This window comes from Cygnus atratus, chromosome 3, assembly GCF_013377495.2.
Source record: "Cygnus atratus isolate AKBS03 ecotype Queensland, Australia chromosome 3, CAtr_DNAZoo_HiC_assembly, whole genome shotgun sequence".
Taxonomy (NCBI): domain Eukaryota; kingdom Metazoa; phylum Chordata; class Aves; order Anseriformes; family Anatidae; genus Cygnus; species Cygnus atratus.
Window position 1 is genome coordinate 44,535,708 of NC_066364.1, and position 15,114 is coordinate 44,550,821.

Here is a 15,114-nt window from a genome sequence, read left to right on the forward strand (position 1 = left end):
AAGAATTTTTTACTAATATCCAACTTAAACCTCCCCAGCACAACTTGAGGCATTTCCTCGTCCTATCACTTGTTACTTGGGAGAAGAGAGCGATCCCCACTCTGCTACAACCTCCTTTGAGACAGTTCGACAGAATGGTAAGGTCTCCCCTGAGCCTTCTTTTCTCTAAGCTAAATAACCCCAGTTCCCTCAGCCGCTCCTCATAGGACTTGTGTTCCAGGCCCTTCACCAGCTTCATTGCCCTTCTCTGGACAAGCTCCAGCACCTCGATGTCTTTCTTGTAGTGAGGGGCCCAAAACTGAACACAGTACTCGAGGTGTGGCCTCACCAGAGCTGAGTACAGAGGGCCAATCACTTCCCTAGTCCGGCTCCTGCTGGCTACACTATTTCTGATAGAGGCCAGTATGCTATTGGCCCTCTACACACTTGTGCAAAGGAGTTAACAAGTCAAGAAGAGTCCAGAAGGTGGCACAAAAAATTTTCTTACAGTACAAAATTTGTACTATTCTGTGCTTGAAACAATTGCTAGTATGTCATACAAGTGTTCCTAAAGTTTCATAGGTGGCACACATTTAAATGGAAAGGAGGAAGCTCAGAAAAGAAATTGCCTAATAATTTTTTCACTATAACAGCAGTATAAAATCCTTTCTGCTTGCTGGAGTTCAAGAAGCATATGGACAAGGCTCTCAGAAATATGGTTTGATTTTTTTGGATCCTGCGTGGAGCCAGGAGTTGGACTCAATCTGTGTGGGTCCCTTCCAACTTGGAATATTCTATGGTTCTATGGTCTTCTGTAGTGCAAAACCATTTTTACTGTTGTCACCTTATCATAGCTTGTCAAAATGAGGAAAAGAAAGCTGGACCTTACAGAAGAAAGCATACAGCAAATGAAGATTACCATTGGTAATCTTCTACCATTATCATGTAGAGAAAGTGTCTCCAGAGGGGTTACCAACAGTATATAACAGCTGGCCTCTTCCCACCAGGTTGAAATCACACAGCTTTAGGAGCTCTGCAAGGACTCCCATGCACGCTACGTTGAATCCCAATCTACTCCCTCCTGAGCTCTGCCTCTGTGGAAAATAAGAACCTCAGGGCTTAAGCTTGAAAGTCAATCAGTTCTACTTTTCAAGTAACAGTTTTAAAGTGATCTATTTTCTGGACTTAAAAAGATAATTTTAAAAGAAGAAACACCTTAGAAGCCAAAATTCTTTGTTTCTTTAAATACCTAGACGAAAACATCCTAGTACTCGAGGCAAAAGGAAAGAATCATCTGGAGCATCAGCTTGGATGCAGCCAGAACAGTCAAATGGCAAGGCAAGAAACTCACAAAAAATGTAACACAAATGGGACCATTGAAACAGAGGACAGATGAAAACAGAAAGAAAAGCCTCAAAGAGAAAAATATTTATCATTTTTGAATACATCGAGATTTCTCCGTAAATCAACAAGTACCTGGACAGCTTTGTGATAAATATACTTGTAACAGATGCAATAGCTGGTTTAGCTGCTTTATGCTTTTTTTCTCCCTCCCCTGGAGAACATTATTATTATGGGCTGCATGTACATTGACATGTTAAACACTTTGATCACAGAATGAATACCTTAATCTGTATGTTTGGACCATCTCAATGGCTTTCATAAAAAATGTAGTAATAATGTCATCTCACAATAGTAACAGCAAAACTCCCATCTTCCTCATGATGCATTTAGATACCACTACAAACTATTTACAGCTACATGTACTGTCACCAATCTTTCCTGCCCATCTGTTTTTACTTTACATAATCTTGCAAACATACCAATACAGAGAAATGATAATTATCTTACAAGCTCTTATATATACTACATAGAGAAAGCTAAACAAGTTTATTTTACTGATTTTTGATTAATGCTATTTCACCAAAAAGAATAAACAATATTGACAGAAAAACTTTTTGCCCTCTAAATTGACTCGAGTTTATCAGCAAAAATTTTAAGCACCAAAATTTTAAGAGATGAAAGATCTAAAATAGATGTATAGAAAAATAACTTTTGCTTTAACCAAGCTATCTTAAACAAGGCACACACTGGAAATTTCAGTTGCTTTACCTAGTTAAGAAAAAGGTGCTGTTCAATAAGATTCAAACTTGAGTCCCACTCAAAGAAACAGGAATGTGAAAAGTAGGGGTTGGGGGGGTGGATTAAATACACAAGTATTCATACATTAAAGATTGTCATTGCTGTTGACACCTTGTTTCCTGTAAATAGGAAGCATATGGAAGAGTAAAGATTTAAAGATTGCTTCTATTTCGAAATGTCACTTTAAAACTGAGAAGTATACCTCTTGATGATACATAGCCTACAGAAGAGATTAAATATTTATGAAATTTGTATAATTGATGCATCTACCTTTATTTTAAACACCGTAAATGTAAATATCTGTAAACCATCTCTATCTGAAATTTTTCTATCTGAACGACATTTTTCTGAGAAGTGATTGTCTCCTGAAACATTGGTATTTCTGGCAAAACTACAGATTAATAGGTAATATTTAGCTCTGTGCTTAGGGGAAAGACATTTCATTGCAAAAAGCTGTCATGCTGAAAGTTGTCATATAAAATGTCACATTTTACAGCTACAGTGGCTCAACTTTTCTATCTAGTTAAGCTGTCAGTCACTTCATAAACATGACAGTAGGTACTGTCACCCAAGCACAAAAGAATAGATCCAGATTCTAAAATTAAACTGTCTTCTGTTTTAAAAGAGTTAAATCTTTATGTAAGACAAACTTTAGTAGAAACCCCAAAAAAGTTCTCTGGATAACCATATTAAATTTATATTCTCATATCCTGTTTGTTCACAGGGAAAAAAAGTGGAACATTTTTCCATGTTGTATGTGGCTGAAGAGCTAAGAAACATAAAGCCTTCTTCAAACGCGCATATGACTTGCTCTTTATGTTCCCCTTGAAATCAATAGCAAATTTACCATTCATCAACAGATTTGACATATACAACGAGAAGCAAGCACGTAGATGTGATAGAGTACTTCAAGTTCTCAACTGTGAATACTAACTGCAGATTTAGTGCTAGTTTCTTCTTCCCTCACTTCAACTTTTTCGCCATTTTAAAATCAATAAACTTTAAAATGTTAATCTTTGTTTCACTTGCATTTTTTTCTCACTGCTCTTCATTTTCTATCATTAAAGTTTTACTAATAATAATTTACCACCTTCTGCTATTCCAGAGCACCATTCCAGGTTTTGCACCCCATACAGTATATGGCACCGTAACTCAATACCTTGCACCAGTATCATGCAGTCCTAAGGACTGCAAAAGAGTGCTGTGCCGTCACCAGCCAATCTTCAGAAGTCAATATACTGAACCCCAGGCTCACTCCTCCATGTGGTCTCCAGAAAAAGAACAGAATGGCCATAATAGCTTTTATAACATTATTGATGATTTGGATGAGGGAACTGAGTACACCATCAGTAAGTATGCAGATGACACCAAGTTAGGGGGTAGCATCCATCTGCTGGAGGGTAGGAAGGACCTGCAGAGGGACCTGGACAGGATGGGTCGATGGGCAGAGGCTAATGGGATGAAGTTCAACATGGCTACGTGCCAGGTCCTACAGTTTGGTCACAACAACCCCATGCAGCACTACAGGCTTGGGGCAGAGAGGCTGGAAAGCTGTGCAGAGGAAAAGGATCTGGGGGTGCTGATGGATGCTCACCTGAACATGAGCCAGAAGCGTGCCCACACGGCCAAGAAGGCCAACAGCATCCTGGCTTGTATCAGGAATAGTGTAGCCAGCAGGACTAGGGAGGTGATCGTCCCCCTGTACTCTGCTCTGGTGAGGCTGCACCTCAAGTATTGTGTTCAGTTTTGCACCCTTCACTACAAGAAAGACATCAAGGCCCTGGAATGTGTCCAGAGAAGGGCTATGAAGCTGGTGATGGGTCTGAAACACAAGTCCTATGAGGAGTGGCTGAGGGAACTGGGGTTGTTTAGTCTGGAGAAGAGGAGGCTCAGGGGAGACATTATTGCTCTCTACAACTACCTGAAAGGAAGGTGTGAGGAGCTGGGGGTCGACCTCCTCTCACAGATAACTAGCGATAGGACAAGAGGAAATGGCCTCAAGTTGTGCCAGGAAAGGTTCAGGTTGGAAATTAGGAGACATTTCTTCTCAGAAAATGTGGTCACGCATTGGAACAGGTTGCCTAGGGAGGTGGTGGAGTCACCGTCCCTGGGGGTGTTTACCAAAAGGCTGGATGTGGTGCTTAGGGATATGGTTTAGTGGGTGATATGGTTGGACCAGATGATCTTGGAGGTCTTTTCCAACCTTGGTGATTCTATGATTATCTTCTTTTATTTATTTATTTTTTTAAAGAACATTTTAGCGATTCAGCTCACAGCTCAAAACCATAAGTAGCTGAATAGGTAATGCCAAAGGAACTGAGAACTGCAGTTCATAAAGTAGTAATTTAGAGGAGGAATTTCTTTGATCAGTCATCATGAACAGAATTTTATCACTAAAATAACATCCCCCAACAAATTAGAAGTGAAGAAATTAACTGGCTCTATTTGCACATCACAAATCACATTAGTACATATTATTCATTTAAATTTTTGTAACAGCAAAGTAAAAACTAATTTAATATCCCTAAAATGGTTTACTCACCTCATCTAAGTCTTTAATGTAAACAATTTTCTCTTCGATACCAATAGGCATTGGTTCACTATGGGGGATCTTCACCTCTTCATACATTTTGTTGTTTTCTCTCTGAACTGCCTCTGGTAAGAACACCTAAAATAGTATTACAGGAAAATTATTTGAAAAAATGAAAACAGAAAGTTTCATTACTTTATAGCCCACTTGAAACAATGGTTCATCACTTTCCTTCATAAAAATGAATCCCAAATAAAAACAATTCTCCCTGATTCATTTTATAGATAGCACAGAACCCCCTAAATGGAAAATAATCAGTTTTACTACTCAGAAAAAGGTTTCCAAAAGACAAAAAAAAAAACAAAACAGATAACTCCACTTTATTAAATTTCAAAAGCCATTAAGTCTAGAATTTCATAAAGCATTCATTTTATTAAAGTCAAATTCAATGTTCTCCAAAAGATAGAAGGAGAAAAATGGTATTTTAATGACTTAACTGACCCTAGAAATAAAAACAAATACATTAGTTGAGAGTGAGATTGTTTCTTCTAGGGTCAAAATTAAAACAAAATATGTGAACATTTAAAACCCTCCGTAAAGAAGCACCGCTTCATGCACAGAACTCCGATTAGTAGGAGAATCTCCAAGGGAACAAAGGGAAATCTGCTGCACATTACTCACTGGAATAGTTGTATTGCTGAAGACGTACCTTCGCACCCCCGATGAATGCTGATGTTTTCATAGCTTCAGCTCGGGAATCGTAAACATGTGGATAATGAATTCTTTCAAAGTCCATCTCTCTCTGTCTACCTAGGACAGGCATACTTCGAGCATTCAAAAGCGCTAGTTCCCTATAAGCAGAAAAATAGCTGCAATAATTCTGCCAATTGTAAGCAGCCATCACAAAAACTGGACATAGTATTAAAGTCAGAGCAAAAGTTGGAGAAATGTAAGGAAAATAGCAGTTTATAAAATGATTAACAAAAGAATTTTACTGTGTTATTCACTGGCATCAGTTAAACTAAGTCCTTATAGCAAACAACATAGATAAAAATCAGTCCAACCAGTGCAAGGCTTTCCTAATGGAATTTTGCCTCTTTTTACGCAATACAGCAACATGCATTCACAGTTAAATACCAGTCCCACTATATTCTTCTCAATATGAAATGCAACACCTTATTTGCTCCTTATTCTCTCCCCCCTTATTCCTCCCACTACCTTTAGTTGACAACATGGAAAATAGCACCCGTTAATCTGTAGAGGAAAAAAAGAAAGATAGTTCTGCTAGATTTAGTACAGACTTCATAAATCTTAAGCAAGTAGTATGCACACAGGAACTAAGAAAGATAGCCTACTTCTCTAATCTGCATCTCCAGCCCACATAGATGAGACCAAGAAGATTCTCATTAAGCAGATCACTGCTTTCTTTCCCTGAAAATTAGGTTTTCATATTAAAAAAAAAAAAATCTACACTTGTAATAAAACGTGACCTGAAGTCATAATCATCTAATCTCCAAAGCAAACTAAAAGAAAATAAACGTTTATGATATGTTGAAGTAGCAATTACAACACAAGCATTTTTCAACTTTTGGCATTTATTACCTTTGCATTCGCAGCTCTTTGGGATCAAAGCACATTAGTCCTTCGCCAGAACCTTCTCCATCTTCCCCAGCTTGTTTTTCTTTTCTGGCATTTCGTTTTTCTTCACGACGATATTGTTTCATCAACAGCTTTTCTTGTTCAGACTGAATTGTAACTTGACAGCCATAATTGGGTTTAGCATTTTCTCCTATAAACTTCCTGCACTGCTCTGCAACATGAAAACAGGTATGCATCTCCATAAGTACTGGATTCTATCCTTTTTATCCCCCAGTTTTCTCTAATATATGTATTAGGCAGATTATGCAGAAGTTGGCCTCAAGAAACTAAAAGTAACAGCTCTTAAAGGCAGGACATTTAAAGTCATCACACAACAAAAATTCTTTATACCAAAGTAAGAGGGGGAGTACTGCAAACTAGCAGTAAAAGGAGGGGCTATCTTCGGGGGATTTACAGTAACTTTATCAACACTGGAAAAGCTTCTTTTCTGTTCTCTTACATGAATACACTAGTAAGTAAAAAGGCTGTGAAAATAGATTAAATAAGTTCTTTTTTTTAAACAGCTTCTTCCCATAACAATTACAGTACATTTACTAGATAACATGACTGTATTGAAAGCATACCAACAGTTTAATTTCCTTAAACAAGTGAGAAAAGTAATCTTATTCTGTACAACCACAGACTCCTTCCTTTTATGTGGATAAGCAGCAGGATTGAAAAACAACAACAACCACCACCACCAGAACTACAGAAGAGTTACAATACACAACAAATCCAGGGCAGCTGGGAACCTGATAAAGTCCAGTCACATTTGCCTTTCCTAGACCATTAGTGCTCTTTACTGCAGATTGAAAACAAAGACACAACTAAATCTTTTATATGCAACGGGGTAGACAGATTTTGTTTGTTTTTAACTTTATCAGTATTTTTAAACCTCTACTTTCAAAATTCAGCAAACAGATAAGCAAAAAGAAGCTTATGTGGGTTTAACCATTATATAATTATGTTTCAAATGTATTTTTTCAGTCTAGCCCTGAACCTGAAAATTGGAAACTTTTTTCTCAAATCTTCTGAACAATTTGTGCCACTTAATTTTTAACCTACTGTAACAGTGAAACTCTTACAGCATGCACACTAAATAAAGTGACTATAACTTGTCAATTCTTGAAAAAGTTCTAATAAACTGACAAAATGTCCACAGTAATACTATCACATTTGTAGTTTTAGCTCTCTATCATTGTCAAAGGGAAAAACAAATTTAGGTAGGAAATTGTGGCCATTAATTCAGACCAAACATATTAGGACAAAGAACTGCTACTTGATTTGTCTGATAAACACAACAACCACCTTTATGGCTGTAGAATTAAATTCTATAATAACAGTCAAATAATAAAGCATTCTACAAATGTTCAGTATATGTATAGTTCCTTATCTTGTGCTTATTTTCTCAAAACACAAGTAACTCAAAGTTACCAAACAACTAAATTCGTCCAAACACGAATGATTCCCTACCCAAATGCAATTCTGAAAAGCTAAAACCTCAGTCCCCATGAGGAATATCACTTTGATCGACTTAAAAGGGAAAAGCCTTACTAAAATGATTAAACTGAACTTGGGGCAGAGCATCTTCAGTCTTGGAGAAGATACTCAAATATCACTGACTTCTATACTACAGTGAAAGAAGAGCTGTCATCAGTAAAAAAGTAAAACAACAAGGAAAAATAAATAAAAAAACAAACAAAGCCAGTAACGCTCTCCTATCGAAAAGCACAATATTGAAAATATTCTTCCTCTATATTCTAGCATAATTTTTTACTGATGGCATGCTGAAGAATAAATTCATAATAGCTTTCAAAGTACTGCTTCTACTAAATGAGAAGAAAATGTTGCACATTGAAGAAAAAACAATCGTTTGGTTTCCAGTGCATATATTTTAATTTTTTTCTTTTGGTTATATAAGTAAAAAAAAAAACAAAAAAAAAAACAAAAAAAAAACTTGTTATACTGATAGTTTCTGCTTTGAAATCAGTAGCAGATAAAACTAATGATGGCTCTGATGACTTTAGATCAACCATCAGCACAGCAGAAGCTGAACTTCCAAACACTTGCGTAAATAACATTTTACAACAGACGTATTAAGTATGGTTTGCTTGCATTTAAAAATATTGTGAGGATACCTAAGTCCAGCAATATCAGCTCTAACCAACTTTTTCTAACCCCATGAGTTGTAAACACACAATGGGCTATATGGTGTTATGTATATGCAAGATTTATTCCACGTTGCAACCTATTCAAAATCAGATGTATTTTTTGTAAGGGAATAAAGTAGGAACACTTGTTTTTAAGCAGCAATTTGCAAAACAGATTTTAAAACTATTACTCCGTGTATGCAATGTATCTTATTAAAAAAAAAAGTATAAAACCTGACCCCCTTTATTCCTCTCACTTAATCCTTCAGTTTAATTTTTTTTTTTCTCCCAGAAGAAGTGGTTGTTACTGTGCTTTTTCTCACCAAGACATACGTTTGATGTTAACACTGAAACAGAAAGTGGCATAGCAGATGAGGAATACCTCAGGATGAAGTTATTTCAATGGTAATCGATTGAAATAAATACAAATACTAACACATTTATTTAAAAATTACACATGCACATATGCAGTTGAAAAGTAAATATGCAATATGCATTAATTTCCTTTTTGTAACCAAGCCACAATTTATTTATTTACACTAGTATAAGCACCCTCCATCACCACCCACTTTTTTTGGCTTTCTTTTTACATGTGCATAGCCAGTACTGGTTGAAATATAACTGAACAGTTAGAAAACTAAGTTTTATCTGATTTGGAATAACAATTTTGTAGTCACATACCTTGCAGTGTCTGGAACTTGTTATCATTTGTACAAGTCAAAGATTTTTCCACAATCAGAGATCTGTTCTGTAGGAGCTTCTCTATAAGTTCAAAACCTTCAGGGCCTAGTAGTTCAAATAACTACAAAGAAAAGAAAGTCCTAAGTCATTGTCCAAATTAGCACAAAATTACAAATAGGACTACAATATTTCCATCCTTGGTAATAGCATATCTGTTAATAACAAGTTTAAAGAATTTCAAATCTGAGTAATTCAGCCCAAGAGGTATCATTGCTAGCATTATCCAGATTCTATGTTATTAAAAGGGAAAAGTACTGAAAGTTTTCAGTAGGAAAGATTTAAACATTGTGAATTTTTTTCTGTTAAATAAAGCATTTCTTTTTGAGATTCTTGTATAAAATTTAATTCTTCTCAAGACCAAAGTTTAGTTGTTTTTTTTTTTTAAATAGTTACTTACATAAACTCAGCTACAAATTTATTCCTCCATAATATAACCAGATAAATCAAGAGAACTGGTGCTTTCTTATAGATGTCAGATAAATAGGAAGTTATTTCCATTCCAGTGAATAAGAGAAATTGCCTACTGCATTTTCTCATTAATATCCTACAAAAAGGTCATAGACGTGGAAGAGAACAGGATTTGAGGAAACAATTAAGAGGAGTACTTCCTGTTCATCTTACCCATAATTATTTTGGCAAAATTCAATGCAGTACAGCAGGGCAGCAAGCTACTCAGAAACCGTTCTTGATTTCTAACATTTTTTCCCCCTCATTTTTTCATTTTCTAAAAAGGCAAATAGGACAATTTCTCCTTAGTGCTCTCTAAGTTTGCTTCTAAAAGTATTCATTCAACTTCAGGTATCAGGTAAGAATAATTGTTATGGTGCGTTTTCATGTAAAGTTCTGTGAATCCGTAAAACTTTGCCACTGCAGGATTCAAATATTTCTGTTCCAACTGTGAAAAGGAGAGTTCTCTTACTATACTGTATTTAATTTGCCAGCTCCTTAGTAGGGAGTTTTGCTGTGGTTGTCTCTGCCCACTGGGCAATAGCGTTATGATGCTTATATTTGCAAAATCCATGGAACCATAGAATGGTTTTGGTTGGAAGGGGCCATAAAGATCATTGAGTTCCAACCCCCTGCCACGGGCAGGGACCCTTCCCACTAGACCAGGTTGCTCAACGCCTCATCCAGCCTGGCCTTGAACACCTCGAAGGATGGGGCACCCACCGCTTCTCTGGGCAACCCGTGACAGTGCTTTACCATCCTCTGAGTGAAGAACTTCCTCCTACCATCTAATCTAAATCTTTTAGTTTAAAATTGTTCCTCCTTGTCCTATCACTATCTGCTTGTGTAAATTTCAAACTGTGTGAAAGGCATCAGAATAGTGATCCCTTTTTTCAGGCCAATCTGTACTTCATAAAGTAAACTTGCATTTAATAAATAATACAAAAGAAGTAAAAAGTGTTACTCCTTAACCCCCAGGGTTTCTGAGAAAAACATAAGGTGTGTCAATTAGTTCAGTGATGTCAGTATTTGCAGAGACCATGAAGCATAAACTTTTGCATTTCTTTTATTAAAGACAAACTGACAGCAAATTGGAAAAGCAATCTGTGTAAAAAATGAATGCAATAAATATGGACAAACAGAAAATCCTACACTCAAATAAGAGTAGCAAACTGCAAAAATACAGGACAGTAAACTGCTGGCTAGACATTAGTTTTGTTGACAAGGATCTCAAGCTATAATGGATTTCTTTTTACCCAGCCTTCTCTAACAATCATCATTAATTCTTGTCTTTTGCATAGCTATTCACTGTCACTTTACTGCCACATTTTAAGCCAATATTATCTAAAGATATAAGATGACTTTGTTGAAGGCAGCACACACAGTGTATAAATATTCAGACTTACAATGTTGCCAAAACAAAGACAAAAGGAAAAAGGCAATTGACACTTTATTCCTAAAATATCCACTGTACACTTTCAGCTCTGCAAACGACTCCAAAGCATCACTCTCACTAGAAGCAAGCTAGACAAGGTTCAATCAGAAAAGATGGGTTTTGGTTGGGGTATAGATGACAGTTTTAGAACAGGAAAATATCTTTCCATTCCTGTTTTCCCAGTGTACTCTCAATCAAAAAACAACCATATCGAATCTATTTCAACTGATCAGAACAGTAGAGTTGTACAAAAAAAGCAGTAAAGTTACATGACATTCTATGTCTGTGCCAGAGGCAGATACTACCATAAGACAGCATCTCTCACTTAATCCTTAGTCGGCTAGGAGCTTGAGGGAGGAGCACCAAGGTGAAAAGATAACATCCTAGTCTCCAGACAGCCTGCCAGTCAAAGAGAACCAAATGTATGGTATTACACACGACAGGCTCATGCAGTGTGAGTCACTCCATTTTGCCTTCTTGATTCATGGACAGAGCGTAGTATTAATTTGCTACTAGCAGTTGAGAACTGTGTGCAGAATCCAAGTCAACATGCTGCTGTCTGAAAAAGGAGGCTATGAGAACATTTTAAACAGCTAACACAGAGTGAGCTCATTGTTCAAGACAGAGAAGTGAAACAGTACAGAAGACCAGCAACAATGACCTGTTCTCACCGACAAGTTGTCTCCCAAACCCACTGGAAGGCTGCCAGAGATTACGGGTGGAAAACAACCATTGAGAGCCAAACCAAGACATAAACGTAAGTGCCAGGAAATTGAGAATAAGTTAAACTGCAAGACCTGTCACCATCTACCACTGATGGCAGAAATGGTGACATCGGCAGAAAAAGATGCCAAAGTGCAGAAAAAAACACCTTGAAGACTTCTCTGTAAGACCTATATTTTATTCATCAACATATTTATCCAGAATCCCATCTTTTCAAAGTGCAGTTCTCTATCTTCTCATTTGCTTAGGCTTTCAAGAACATATAACATATAAGGGTCCATTCACAAGGCTTTCTACCATTTCAGAAACACTTTTGATGTTTTCTGGAATCTTTAAACCTAATTCCTAAAGCAATACACTAATTGAAAAACAACCTGAACTTCCATGATGATAGACACCGTTAATGATCTAAACGGCAACCAGACTCTAAAGTAACTTAAGAAAACTGATTTACGAGCTGGAGAGAAAACACCACTCCTTCTTGGGATCCAACTTCAATCAAGAGAACGCAGTCTGGCATCTTCAGACAAAGCACAAAATTTGCCTTCCTTCTTAATAGTCACACTACTCAGATAACTCTGATCGAAGTCTAAAGAGTAAATATGAGCTTTAAAAAAACATACAGTTTATCTTATTCAAAAGAGAAAGAGTTGTCAAAATTTGTACAAAGTAACCACCTCACTGCTGCTATCAATCTTACACTGGAAAGCACTTACACTTCACAGCAACAGGTTGACTATATAAATCAGAGAGCAGGAAAGAGAAAATTAAGATTGTGTTGATTGAAAACTGGCTTCTATCTTGTAGGAGTAAAGAAGTCCCACAGCACAAAAAGCAACTGATCAAGAAACAAAGTGGCCTTCTTCTGCCAGAACACTTGTTTTTGACAGTAATTTTATCTTTTGATGGTATAAATTGAAATTATTGACATAGATTGGAATGGCTGAAGAGGCTGTTAAAGAACAAGATCCACAACACCTCCAGTACTTACTGAATGCTAACACAGTCCCAAGCACTGCAGTTCAGTCTTAAGTCTGGCCGTTCAGCTGGGGGCATAGTGCTGAAGTGAGCACTTACAATAGTTGCTTTGCAATCTTGATTTACAAAATACAAGCGTAGTACTTTTCACAGGAGGCTGCAGCACTTTCTAGCACACAGGTCGGCCTTCCTCATGATGCTATTCAGGGTGACTGCCCTGCAACCGCGCTGAATAAGTCCATAAAGAATCAACCACCACAAATAGCAGCCAAAGAAAAATAAAGCAACAATTTCTGTAAAATGGAAAGCTTAAGAAAGCTGTGAATCCTATCTACTGCTAAGCCTCTCAAAGTGATAAAGCACCTACCCCTGACCAACTGCATTGATCCTCTGGACAAATATCTAGCGTAAGCTGCACAGAAATTCCTAATATTCACTATAGAAAATAAAAACTTCCCCACAGTTTCTTTTAAACCATAAAACCTATACAATTTCCAAGAAAAGCATTGCTACTAACACATTCTCCTTTCCGCATTTCATTAACACATTTATTCACAGCATTCTGTTATCTTTTCTCAATAATGTTACTTAGCAATATTTAATTCCTGATAGAATCTATTTTTACAGCAAAAACACTTCTTATTCATTCCATTTGTAGTACTTAAATAAAGGATCATTACTCTTGTTCTCCCGGCCTTCCCACGTTCACTCATCCATGTTCTCAGCATATGGTCCTTTCAACACACAATATAGCAGCAGTATTTGTATTTATGACTTTTTTTTTTTTTAAACATAATGAACATTACCACATATAAGCTGAATACTGCTTTTTCCTCTGTGGTCTCCAGCACAAAAAAACTCACATTCTGTGCTCCGAAATTAAAAATGAATATTTTCTGCTCAGCTGTAAACTACCAGCTGCTATGTGATCAGCCACCAAAGATAGCAGGAGACAGGTAACTTACTTAGAGGTCTAAAAAGACAAAGTGCTGAAAATGTTAAAAATAATCAAATTAGACTTAACTTTTCATAACTCACTGGTTTCTAGACATCTTAATTAAAAAAAAAAATGCTAGAACTTAATGGAAAGAAAAAGAACACAAGTGATTCCAACCACAAGCTTTTCCTTAATCCCCTTCCCTCTTCCAAAACTGATGTCTGTCTGATACAATAACACTTACCCCACTCCAGTTGTAAAATTAATCCTTTTGTAGCACAAAGGAGAAACTAGAAGCACTCGCTCTGTCACTGTCACAAGGAGCAGGACAGCAAACAGATTATTTTCACGACTGACTGCAGCCTGCAGAGCTAGGAGAGACTCAACACATGCTTGAGCCCTGACATTTTCTCCTCTCTCTTCCTTTCTCAAGTAGGCTTGCTACCTCCCAGCTTTCCAGCTCTTTAATGCTGGGAGATACTCTCAACAAACTACAGAGACTAAGCTTTTACGGTTTTTATTAGCTTGTTTTGAAGGCCAAGAAACACGAATTCACCAAATCGGGATCCTTTCATTGTTCTTTCACACATAACTGTTGTTTCCTTATGCTCTGCCCAGAACATCTTCGTGCTCAGGCATACAGGAGCAAGATAAGTGTTTACAGTGAATTTTAATATTTCAGAAAATAAATGCCATGAAGTCTCTCCCATACAACAGGCTTATTTTATTCTTGCTGATAAAATCATTCATAGTACTGAACTTAAATTTTATCCTGAAGAAAGGAAAAAATAAGTTACAGACCAACTGAAAAAGCTGAATATGCCTCTTGAAATCTGTTGCTTGCCTCTAAAGAGAGATTACTATTGAGAAAAGAATTTTGGACGCAGTGTTTTGATTCTAGAGTAAGGGTGGAGAATAAAAGGCAAATTGAGAAATTGTGATCCATACCTAGCAATTTATGTAGCTTAAGAAGCTAATTATTACATTTCATTCCAAAGGAAATGCTTTCAGTTAATCAAACCCAGGAGTCAGCAGGGTCATATCCACTGTAGTAGTCCACAGGATGAAATTTCTAGCATTCAATGGCCAACTAGAAGCAATTAATCTTAGAAGGGCAGTAAAGCTGGGGACCACGTTGGTGACAGCACAGTGGTAGCTTTTAATGGAGAAAATACCAAAGTAAAAGCAAGTTCTCTGACACATTTCCAGCTCTTTCCTAGCATCATTCTTACTTCTAATATATTCACTTCTACTACTTATCCAAAGTGTTCATTCCGCGAAGGGGACAACAGAAATAAAGATGCTGCAGTTTTGAATAGTGGACACATGTTTCTGGCACTTAAGCCTGTAACCTGAGTGCTGTTAATAGTTTACCATGGCTGATGGCAAAAGATTAAACAACGTGCAACAGTGC

At 36.9% G+C, this 15,114-nt stretch overlaps 1 protein-coding gene across 7 annotated transcripts in view; it reads right to left on the bottom strand.

Moving 5' to 3' along the window:
* The window catches only part of ASCC3 (activating signal cointegrator 1 complex subunit 3), a 283,273-nt gene that overhangs the window by 227,258 nt on the left and 40,901 nt on the right, over positions 1-15,114 (bottom strand). For all 7 annotated transcript variants that reach the window (XM_050709555.1, XM_035561717.1, XM_035561719.2 and 4 more), the window contains exons 5-8: positions 9,121-9,241; positions 6,254-6,461; positions 5,361-5,502; positions 4,664-4,789 (exon numbers count right to left, since the gene is read on the bottom strand). In XM_050709555.1, the coding sequence (XP_050565512.1) occupies positions 4,664-4,789; positions 5,361-5,502; positions 6,254-6,461; positions 9,121-9,241 (597 nt within the window). The remainder of the gene's footprint in view (positions 1-4,663; positions 4,790-5,360; positions 5,503-6,253; positions 6,462-9,120; positions 9,242-15,114) is intronic.